We start from the raw sequence: 11865 nt of genomic DNA on the forward strand, positions 1-11865 counted from the left end.
CAAACCAAAGGGTCGTGGCTTAATTGAGGTGAAGATTGTTGGAGGCAAAACAAGACACAGTGAAAAGCTATCCAAGATCAAATAGTGAGATGACTTTGTGGATTCAAAGTGCTAGATAGGGCTTGGGCTCACATGGCCAATACTTATAAAAATCTATCTTTTATTGTTGTAATAAAGATTTGAGAATCTCTTCTATCTTTCATGGGTTCTCTTTTCCTCTATTAAATTGTGTGTTAGGACTATTGAGTCTTATAAACAAGCCACAAATCATTTTGTCATGAGCTGCCTTCCAAAGATACTTGAGGTAACTGATCAAGCATGCCATAGCTTAGTGAGACAGCTCGGTGAGAAGAAATGAGATATTAAGAAAGAGCGGTTGTATTCTTCCACTTGTAGACACCATGCTCCTTACGTCCTTAGCACATCACCTCACTCATCTAACCTATCACGGATCCTAAAAGATGGCGTAGGTCTACCCATGTGCTGGAGTGCACGTGAGATCAAGACAAGTCAAAAAGTTTATGACTTAATCAATGTGAAGATTGTTCGAGGCAAAATGAGATGCAATGAAGAGCTGTCCACAATCGAATATTTAGGCAACTTCATGGATTCAAAGTGCTAGACATGGCTTCAGCTCACAGAGCCAATAATTGTCCAAAGCTCTCTTTTATTGATATAGTAAAGATTGGAGGATCTTCTGTCTTTCTTGGGTTCTCTTTTCTTCTATTGAGTTGTGCATTAGGACTTAAGAGACCTACAAGGCATGAATCATTTTGTCCCAAACCACACTCCAAAGGTATTTGTGGTTGCAGTAACCAATCGAGCATGCCATAGCTTGGTCAAGGACTGAGAAGAAATGAGATAGTAAGAGCAGTTGGGTTTTTCAGTTTGTAGGCAGCATGCTCCTTACATCCTTGGCACATCACACCTCTCGTCTGACCCATCACGGATCCTGAGTGATAGCATCAAACTCAACAAGCCACACATCTTACTCACTGACAAAGGTGGAAGCCACGACTAGGCACATAAAGGACATCCAATGTAAAAGCGCCACCATGCCCATTGGGAATGGCCTGAATCTTGCCAATTCCACAAATAGGAACTGAAGAACTGTCCTCTCCTTGGATTTGTTATCCTTCTTCACCTTACACTTCTTCTTTGTGTTTTAATTATGGCCTATCAAAGCCTCTAAATTCCCCTTCTATGGAGAGTGCAGCTTAAAATGTTCCTCCTAATCCAACACCATGGACACCAACTGTTTCTATGTGATCGTATCAACCCCTCTGAAAAGTGATTACAGAGAATAAAAATCATTTTACCAGGCAGGTAGCTATGCCAGTAAGGTAGCAACCATATCTTCGAAGGGGATCACCTTCCCGGCATTGAGGATCTCCTACTATAGGAGATTTTGTGGTTCCAAATTTGTGTAGTCTGGCTTCTAGGTGGCTACGATTATTGTTTGGGCACCCATTTGAGTTTTTGCTCAGTGGTCTTGGTTGTGTCTCCTTTTGGTTACGACTGGTTTGTCTTGGTAGGGTGGGACAAGTCATGACCCCCCTCCTTAGACCTTGCATTAGGTTTCTCTACTGGTGGCACTGCAAGCTTTGATGGAGCCATATTGCCCTTGTTGAAAGCCCTCACTATCTATTGCCAATGGTAAGGTGAATACAATTGTGAGTCATAGTTAACATCGCAATGTGCTTGTTTCTTGAATGCGCATCCTAGCAGTTATTCCTTACTAATGGCCTTAGTGCTAGGCAACACATAGAAGATCATAGGTAGGTTTTTAGTCTCAATAGAGACTGCTATTTTGCACTTTTATAGCATAGTGAGTAAGACTATCCCCCAAATGGGTTGATTTTAGCATTGGTATGCTATAGTTGGGGATGACCAATGAGGGTCTGATGATCATGTGTAAGGATATTAAATTCAGCTCCCTCATCAATAAGTGCATCAAAGGTGTGTAAGGATATTAAAGGTAGGTGCTATTGCTTCCTCATCCTTGTCCTCTATCTCGATGATGGTGGCTACTCTTACATTCATGAGTGGTTCTACCATGGAGGCTCGTGCAGTGGATGCATTAGAGGGTAGTACTTCTTGAGGCAACTACCATTAAAGAAGCATATACCCTCTCTCTCCAAGGCCTCGAGCTCTACATTGCAATTTGAAAATGTGATCCTTCATGGATGCAAGCTTGTTGGGATCCATGGTCCACATCTATACCTCCATAGATACCCTCTTCATGGGAGTCATCCAATTGTAAAGCTGCTCCAAATGCAGCCAAATCTGACACCCACCCATCATCTGCTTCACATGCACAATGATGCAGTGTGCGTGAGAAAGATGAAAGAGTAGATGTGAGCATTCAACTTGTTCGAATGCGCTTGGGCCTTCTCCAAATCAGTTTTCTCAGAAGTAGGAGTCGTGGGATCCTTGACCATTTGACAGTCCATCTTTTCGATCACCAACTCTGCAAGATTGTAGGACTCCAGAATGGCATCCATCATCACCTTCTTGATGCTAAAGTTGTCTCCATCTACATTCTAATCCTGGGGAAGCACAGGTCAAACAGGGACCTTGCAGTTCACCAGAGCTTACAAATCCATGTCTGAGTTGCTAGACATCCTTCTCCCACCTTGAGTTTGTCACGATTCTCAGGTAGTCCCCCTCTGACTATAAAAATGCATCCGGCTAGGGCTTCCTGCACGGGATTGAGGCTTCTTCAACACCAGAAGAAATGAATACAAAATCTGCATCCTGGTAGCTGCACTCCTGCCCGGCCCTTGCTCCATCATCAGAGGCTGCCTTAGCAACATCAATACACTGGAATTGCTACAATTGGCAATTTCTACTCTCATTGTTGTTGCGTTTGAGATTCATAAAGAATTCATATTCATAAAATCATCAGACACTGCTTCATTTATACCATCAGCCAGTCTTGAGAGCATGGCTAGATTTGGGACATACCCTTCTTTCTTCATAAGCAAACTCTGAATTTCTGAAAATTCTTTTACATTTACTTTTTGATTGACACCCACAACAAATTCATACAACTTGTTGCTCAGCTCAATTGAAGCAGTACCTGGCTTTTTGTGAGCTCCTACAATGTTCCTCATCCCTTCTACTTTGCTTGCATCACTCTCCAATCCCGCACTTGAATACACATCTGCCATCAGCATATATGCAGAAGCATCTTCTTGATTCATCTCAACAAGCTGATGAAAGCATCTCTGTCCAAGTTCCAATCGCCCATAAGCTTTACAGGCAGCGAGTAAAGCCACTACAATTACACTAGATAAAGGAAACGGCATGGACACAATAAGTTTCAATGCCTCAAATACATGTCCTGACCTTGCATACAAATCAATCATGCAAGTGTAATGATTCAACGTAGGCTCAATTCCAAATTCTTTCATCAACTTAAAATACTCTTGCCCCTTAGAAACTAGGCACGCTTGGCTACATACAGTAAGAAGATTGGTGAATGTAACAGAATCTGGCTTTACACCATAGTATTTCATCTCATCAAAACACTTCATGGCCATGTCACTCTCATTGTTATCACCATATGCCTTGATCATTGCAGTCCAAGGCACAACACCTTGGGCTTGCAGCATGTCAAACACCTCCCCTCCTTCTACAATAGAACCACATTTGCCATACATGTCCACCAATGTGCTTCCCACATGTAGATCTCTTTCTAGTCCAGATTTCCTGATCTCAGCATGTACCTTTCGGCCTGTTTCTAAGGCTCCTGTATTGCCACAGGCTTTCAAACATAGAATAAATGTGACAGCATCAGCAGGCACACCTTCCAGCTGCATCTGTTTAAAACAGTTCAGCACTTGCCCATCTTGGCAATGTTCAGCATAACTGGATAGCATCACATTCCACAGTACTGCAGTTCTAACTGGCAACCTGTCAAACACTCGCTGGGCATCTCGAAGCAAGCCACATTTGCCGTACATATCCACGAGTGTGCCGCCCAACTTGAGTTCTTTTTCAAGTCCCCTCTTGGTTATGACTGTATGTATCTCTTGGCCTGTTTTTGAAGCACCAGTAGAGCCACAAGCTTTCAAGCTGCATAAGAAAGTGATGGAATCCACAGGGATACCCTGCAGCTGCATTTGTTGGAAACAATTCACAGCTTTCTCGTCAAGCCCATGTTCAGTGTATCCTGCTATCAGTGCATTCCATGACACAACATCTTGAGATGGAAGTGTGTGGAACACTTGGCATGCTTCTGCAAGAGAGCTGCATTTAGTGTACATATCCACCAATGTGTTGGCCACAAAAAGCTCTCTTTCCAAACCCCGTTTGATTGTTTCAGCATGTAAAAGATGGCCTGTCTCTAAATCTTTTGTAACACCAACAGCTTTTAAGCACAAAAGAAAAGTGACAGAATCAGGACACGCACCCTCAGACTGCATGTGCTGAACACACTTTACTGCTTTGCCTTCAAATCCCCGTTCTGCATACCCAACAATCATTACATTCCATGCAGCTGTACTTCGAACAGGCAGCTGGTCAAACACTTGGTGTGCATCTTCCACAAGGCCACATTTGAGATACATGTCCACCAGAGCACTACTCACTTCTGACTCTGTTTCCAAACCGAATTTTGTTGAATCAGTGTGTATTTCTTGGCCTGTACCTAGAGCTCCAAGTGTCATACAAGCATTTAAGCCGCAAGTGATTGTGACAGATTCTGCAGGCACACCTTCAAACTGCATTTGTTGTAAAGCACTCAAGGCCTCTTCGCCAAATCCATGTTCAATGTATCCTGCAACCAGTGCCATGCAGGAGACTGCATTTTGAGGCTGCAGCTTGTCAAACACAAGTCGTGCTTCTACAAGGGAGCCACATTTTGCATACATACCTACCAGCATGCTACTTATGTAAAGCTCACTTTCTAAACCAAGCTTGGTTGTTTCAGCATGTAAGTGTTGACCCGTTTCTAAAGCTCCTGTTGTCCCACAAGCTTTTAAGCAATATGCAAATATTATTGCATCTGCATTCACACCTTGCAGCTGCATTTCTTTAAAGCAATTCAACAATTCCTCATTGAGGCCATGTTCAGCATAACCTGCAATCAGGGCATTCCAGGACACTGCATCTTGAACAGGCAGCCTGGCAAACAGATGGCATGCTTCTTTAATAAAGCCACATTTCCCATACATGTTCACAAGTGTGCTGCCAGTGTACAGCTCTTTTTCTAATCCCCTTTTGGTTGCTTCCATATGCAAGCATTCACCTGTCTCTATTGCTCCTGTTCGGCCACAAGCCTTCAAAGAGCAAATAAATGTGACAGCATCAGGGGAGATGCCCTCCAGCTGCATTTGCTGCAAAGCATCCCCTGCTCTATCACCAGAGCCATGTTCAGCATATCCTGCCACTAGCGCAGCCCACGTCACTGCATCACGCACTGTCAGCCCATCAAAAACATGGTGTGCTTCAGAAAATGAGCCGCATTTGGTGTACATATCCACCAGTGTGCTACCCACATGAAGATCTCTGTCTAGACCCATAGTGGTTAATTCTGCATGAAATTGCTGCCCTTTTCTTGTGTCTTTCAATGTAGCACAAGCATTGAGAAGGGTCAAATAGGTGTATCTGGTAGCCAGTAGAGGGTCTTGCTCTTGGATGTTATCGTACAAATGGAAGGCATGTTGAGGGTCCCCAGAACCAATATAGCCAGATATGAGAGAAGTCCAGGCACGCTCTGTCCTCTGTGGCAGCTGGTCAAAGACACGCTGTGCGTCGGGCAAGTAGCCACAATCAACAAGCAAGGAGACAAGTGAATTGCCAAGAACAGGGTGTGATTCAAGATTTTCCTGTTGCAAGTAGGCATGCAGACGCTTCGCATGAAGAAGATCCTTCTTCTGTCTGCATCTATGAAGGATGTAGACTAAATTCTCCAACACCGGTGCAGGCAGGTTGGCCTGCATCTGACTCTAGTGTCCCAACTCATTCTGACAGAAAAGTCTCAAAAAGAGAACCATACAGCAGGTGCCAGCCTGCTGATCACATTCTCCACCATTGACACAGTCAGGTCGGCCTGCATCTGACTCCAGTGTCCCAACTCATTCTGAAAGGAAATTCTCAAAAAGAGAACCATACAGCAGGTGCCAGCCTGCTGATCACATTCTCCACCATTGACACAGGCAGGTTGGCCTGCGTCCAAGCCTCTAGGGTCCCAACTCATTCCGGAAGAAAACTCTCAAAAAGATAAGCATACAGCAGGTGCCAGCCTGCTGATCACATTCTTCAGCATCGGCACCTGCAGGTTGGCCTACATCCGTGCCTCTAGCATCCTAATTTGTTCCTGAAGAAAATTCTCAAAAGGAGAAGCATACAGCAGATGCCAGCATGCTGATGGTATGCTCAAGTTCTATAAAGCAGATGCCAACCTGCCGATTGAAGGCAGACCACATTCTCCACCACCAGCGCAGGCAGGTTGGCCTGCATCGGAGCCTCTGGCATCCCAACTCATTCTGGAAAATTTTCTCAAAAGCAGAACCGTGCAGCAGATGCCAGCTTTCTGGTCCCATGCTCAGGTTCCATAGCGTCTAACCTGCCTGCATCGGAGCCTCTAACATCCCAACTCCTTCTGAAAGAAATTCTCAAAAGCAGAACCATGCAGCAGATGCCAGATTGCTGATCCCATGCTCAAGTTCCATAGCATCTGTTGGTTGGACATTGATGATACGGTAGCAAAGGTCAGTCCGTTTGCTTGTGCCTCTCCTAATCACACACTCTCGAAAGGTGTCGCGGTAATTTCACTTACAAACTCAAGAAGTCCTGTCGAGTGTTCACAAAAAACCGAGGTTTAATGTAAAACTAGGCGCGGAGCGCCTAGACTCGCCGGGACAGGCCGATTTTCGCGGCGAGGGCGGATGTTGGACGCGTGGCACCCGCCCCCGCGTTTCTTTGTGATGTGGCACCCGCCCCCAACCTCCCCTTAACTAATAGTAAAGATGAATTGTAAATTTATAAAAATCACTTTTAAAAATATAAGTAAAAGGTTTAGTAAATTTCATTGCACATAAAATAATATTTAAAATAATAAATAAATGGAAATTTTTATAGAATATAAATTTTTTGACTTGATATTATATTTATAAAACTTATTTAAATGACATATATTATAAATATAATTTTTAATTATTATTATTTTATTTAATATATAAAGTATATAATATAATTATGGGGCATAACCAATATTCATGAGTTAGTATAACTAAGTAGAATTTAATTTATTTAATATTATTAAATGAGTCATGACTCATGATTTTGAAATTTGGCACAAAAACTAGAATTTAAATTCTAGAATGCACAATTTACAAAAATTAATTATTAAATTATTAAATTAATAATTGACATTTAGGCGGCACCCAACATTCTTCTTCAATTCCTTGAGTCTTGAAAAGACCCCCTCCATCTTCTTCTTCGTGACTTGTGGCCCATCACCCGTGGGAGTCCCTCTCTCCCTCCATCTCGACTAGTGGAGTTGTGGATTGTGGGAGTCTCTCTCCCTCAGACCCCATCTCTACTCCCTCTCCCCTCCATCTCGTCGTCCATCTCACCCCTCTATCTCACCCTATACGTTGTGGACCGTGGCTCCCCCTCCATCTCACCTGACTTCGCCTCCATCTCACTCTCCATCTTGTGGGCCAGGCTCACCCTCCATCTCGCCCTCCTCGTCCATCTCCCCCTTCTCCTCTAGTGGGTCGCCATCTCCCCCTCCTCCTCTAGGAACAACGACCTGCATCTCCCCCTCCTCCTCCACCAGCGGCCATCTCCCCCTCCTCCAGCGCTCCTCCTCCCCTCCTCCTCCAGCAACAACTCGTCCATCTCCCCCTCATCCTCCAGCAGCACGACCATCTCCCCCTCCTCCAGCGCTTCTCCAGCACCCCCTCGTCCTCCAGCAGCACGACCATCTCCCCCCTCCTCCAGCACTCCTCCAACACACCATCTCCCCCTCCTCCAACAACAACCATCTCCCCCTCCTACAACGCAGGGATCTCCTCCAGAGCTCCTCCAGCGCTGCTCCTCTCAACGGTCTCCTCCAGGGCAGTCGCAGCCCAGGGTATCTCCTCTCTACGATCTCGTCCAGCCCCTCGAGACTTCCTTGGGGCGGCTCCTCCTTCAGCGATCTCTAGCTCCTCAAGGCTCCCTAGGTAGCTCCTCCTCAATGACCTCCTGCAACAGCCAAGGGTGCATCCTACAATCTATTAGAAAGATAGTATTGATTTCTAGGTGATGATAGAAATTAGAGAGATATTATTGATTTGTAGGTGATGATAGAAAGAATGTGATGGGAAAGGAAAGATAATATTAATAAAGTGGAAAGCATTTTTTAGAAATCTAAGCATTGTTTAGATAATATGTTACTAGAAAGATAGTATTGATTTTTAGGTGATGATATGTGAGTTTTTAAGGTGATTGTTTTTTAATGGTAAAATTTAACAAAATCACAGATTGTAGGCTGCAGCATTGCATAGTTTTTGGTACATACTACACAACAACAACAAATTAGAATTTGGGATTTTTTTGCTTTTCCTTTTTCCTCTTATTACAATAAGCCAAATGAAGGCAATTCTAAATCTGGCTGTGGCAACAAAGGCCCCACATGTACAACCAACTTACATCCATGGATTTGGAGTCTTAACATCTCATGTCCAAAATTAGAGTAGAATGGTTACAAAATAAATTTGAGATTCACCAAGTGGGAATATGAGAGAGAGAGAGAGAGAGAGAGAGAGAGAGAGAGAGAGGCCTTGCACCACTTATCCCCATGAATTTTGCATAATGAATTGCAAAACAATGAATTGCTTGAATACAAGCAAAGTTGGAATTACCCATCATGCACAATCTTTTGCTTGAAAGCATTGCTAATTCCATTGGGGGCATGGATGGATGAATGGATGAAAATGTTGCTAGTTATTAATTAATTTTTGCAACGGTCTCCAATGATCTTATGAGGAGGCCTTAATACTGATGGGATAAACTTTTGAAAGAAAAATAATAGCAATCTTAATTTTCTTTTGTTTAATTACAGAAAATGAAAGATACTCAGTAAAAAAAACAAGCAAAGGCAAACATCACTCTTAACTCTACCAGGCTTTACATCAATGAAAGTAGAAAACTCTAAGCACTCAAATGTTGAAAGTAATGGTAGTACCTTGGAGGTAAATGCATGCATTGCAGAAAATGTGGGTGAGGAAGAGGCAATTCGTATTAAAAAGGCAAGGTGTACATGGAATGAATCTTGGGCAGTTCTCTTTGAGTGGGCACATTTTGATAAATCACTAGAAAGAGTGTTTTGTAACATATGCCAAAATCATAAGAAGTGTAAAAGTGAGTATGGCACTACCGGGTTCATTAATATTCAACTTAGTACAATAAAGCAGCATGCAAACTCCAAGGCACATAAGTTTGCAGCTTATGTGCAAGGACACAATCAAAAGGCATTTGAAAATGGGTTACAAAGACAATAAGATAATGCAGATGATAGTGTGCTATGTCTGTTTCGAGTAGCTTATTTCATTGCAAAGCATAATATGTCTTTTTTGAAATGTTCTCCACAATTGGAACTATTGCGTTGTTGTGGTGCTGAAAATGTTCCAGAATACATATATAACAATGACAAGGCTGCAGCCATGTTTGTGTCTTTTATTGCTAACTCTATGAAAAATGATATTATTGACAAGGTAAAAGAATCTTCTTTCTTTGGGCTATATGTAGATGAGTCTATATATGTCTCAGTTACTTTGCATATGATTGTGTATGTCAACTACATGTGGAGACATGAACCACATGTTTATTTTCTTGGTTTGCTAGAAGTATATGACAAGTCAACAAAAGGATTGTATCCATTGCTTTCAGAATTTTTTGTAAAACATGGAGTTGATGTGTCAAAGATGGTTAGTTTTGGATCAGATGGTGCATCAGTAATGGCGGGAAAACAAAATGGCATTTCTACTAAAGAAAGGTAGTCCATTTCTTACTGCAATCCATTGTGTTGCACATCGAGTGCATCTATGTGCACGTGATGCAATGAGGGGAAACGATTATGCACGCAAAGTAGATATGATTCTTAATGAAATTGGTACCTTCATAAAATGAAGTCCTTCACGTATAAAAATGTTAGAACAGTTAGAGCAAGAGTTTGATTGTTCTACACTTCATGTAAAGAACATTCATAAGATCAAATGGCTAAGCCGACACAAAGTTCTTCAGACCATTTGCGAGGTTTTTGAGCCACTTTTGGAAATTTTTCATGTTCAAAATCCATTTCTTTATGAGCAGGTATCATGCTTCAAGTTTGTTTATAGCGTGCATTTTCTTGTTGATTTGTTGGAACATGTATCACATTTGAGCTACACATTTCAGAGTGATTTTGTGGATGTCACAACCATTCCTAGTATTACTAATGCTACTATTGGGGCCATTGAATTAGAGTTTATTATTGATCCAGTTGTGGATGTTAATGCTTGGAATCATGACAACAAAGGATATCCTATCATTCCTGATTATGGCTCTAAGACTAGTCACTTGGCATCTTTGAGGTCATCTATAAAAGGTGATTGTTTTTGTGGTGTGAAGCTACAAAGATGTGCGATAGGGACTGATTTGCATATTGCTCTTACTTTTCAAAAATAATATTGCTCTCAATTGTTGCGTGCTTTGAGAGAGAGATTTGAGGACAACTCCATCTTGAAGAACCTAAACATATTATGTCCCTATTGGACAACTTTTTAAGATGTATGGGATTGAAGAAGTGAATGTCTTGATTGACTTTTATGCATCTCCTAAAACAATTGATAGTCATATATATAAAGGCGTGATTGATGATATGAGCTTGAGGAGGGAATTTCTGATTTTCAAAGTTCAAGGTTCCTTGGATTAGAAAAACCTAGCTTTAAAAGATACTTGGACTCGAATTAGCTTCAATCTAGTGCTATGCGAGAAGTATCAAAACTTATTAAAGCTTAGTCAAATTGCATTACTACAGGCTAACATGCTTGGGTCACTTGCAAAAGAAGGAGGTGCTTTGAAGACTAGGAAACAATCCAAGAAGGAAGGGGAGTTGTGTTTACCTTAAATGAACTAAAGCGGGGCTGCCATGGAAGCTCAGTTGAAGCTCTCTTCTTGAGCTAAAGTGAATGTGAATGAAGCTCCTCAAATGCCTACTCTAATACTAATGATGGAGCAAGAGGTGAGAGCACAAACAGTATGTGGGAACTCTAATAGTCAAATGTGTAGCCTACCTTCCCTTATTCTATTGTCATTGAAAGAATAAAAAATAAAGCGATAGTGATGGATGGCCACCACTTGTAATATACATGTGTACAAGCAATAAGCACAAGTAAATGTAGGTAGTTAGGCACAAGCAACCTTTAACCCCCAACGAGAGAGAGAGAGAGAGAGAGCATGTGTGTGTGCACACACGCATGCACATGCATCATTCATGTCCATGTGTACATGTGATTTAAGTGAATGTTCTTAACCCCCAACAAGAGAGAGAGAGAGAGAGAGCATGTGTGTGTGCACACACGCATGCACATGCATCATTCATGTCCATGTGTACATGTGGTTTGAGAGAGAGAGAGAGAGAAAGAAAGAAAGAAAGAAAGTTATATTAACGTCTTCTAAAGACCAAAACTGGCCTATGAGACAAACTGTGATACAACTGATGAGGTCCAGCTATCCAAAATAAAAGTGTTGAATGAAAAGCTAAAAACTGGAAACTGAAAATACGGTGCTGTGAGTGTGATAAGTGTCGTGTATGTGTATGTGCGTATGTAGCTCTGGTACTCCAGATAATGGCTACAAAGGGGGAACAAATGTCGGCTGTGATAG

The 11865-nt window shown here is 42.1% G+C and overlaps 1 protein-coding gene and 1 pseudogene across 2 annotated transcripts; one reads left to right on the top strand and one right to left on the bottom strand.

Annotated features, from left to right (window-relative positions):
• Positions 1-2876: 2876 nt before the first annotated feature.
• On the bottom strand, positions 2877-6551 carry LOC148024906 (pentatricopeptide repeat-containing protein At2g33680-like). The gene is made up of 3 exons (XM_087693630.1): positions 6357-6551; positions 6005-6088; positions 2877-5954 (listed from the first exon to the last, which is right to left on the bottom strand). Exons 1-3 carry the CDS (start codon positions 6549-6551, stop codon positions 2877-2879), a joined length of 3357 nt encoding a protein of 1118 aa, XP_087549756.1.
• Positions 6552-6924: 373 nt separating this feature from the next.
• On the top strand, positions 6925-10764 carry LOC148024907 (uncharacterized; annotated as a pseudogene). The gene is made up of 2 exons (XR_015693232.1): positions 6925-8217; positions 9062-10764. The product of XR_015693232.1 is annotated as an uncharacterized LOC148024907 (transcript).
• The last annotated feature ends 1101 nt before the right edge of the window (positions 10765-11865 follow it).

Source organism: Lygodium microphyllum, chromosome 15 (genome assembly GCF_053477565.2).
Source record: "Lygodium microphyllum isolate KBCC chromosome 15, Lygodium_microphyllum_v1.1.10, whole genome shotgun sequence".
NCBI classification, from domain to species: Eukaryota; Viridiplantae; Streptophyta; class Polypodiopsida; order Schizaeales; family Lygodiaceae; genus Lygodium; species Lygodium microphyllum.

Bases quoted from the DNA above. Each gene is read 5' to 3' on its own strand.
- LOC148024906 (XM_087693630.1), bottom strand. From the start codon at position 6,551: ATGGGACCAGAAAGCTGGCATCTGCTGCACGGTTCTGCTTTTGAGAAA. The intron at 6,089-6,356 runs GTATGCTTCTCC...ATTTCCTTTCAG, and splicing joins TCAGCATGCTGGCATCTGCT to AATGAGTTGGGACACTGGAG. The intron at 5,955-6,004 runs GTATGGTTCTCT...TTGGGACACTAG, and splicing joins TCAGCAGGCTGGCACCTGCT to AGTCAGATGCAGGCCAACCT.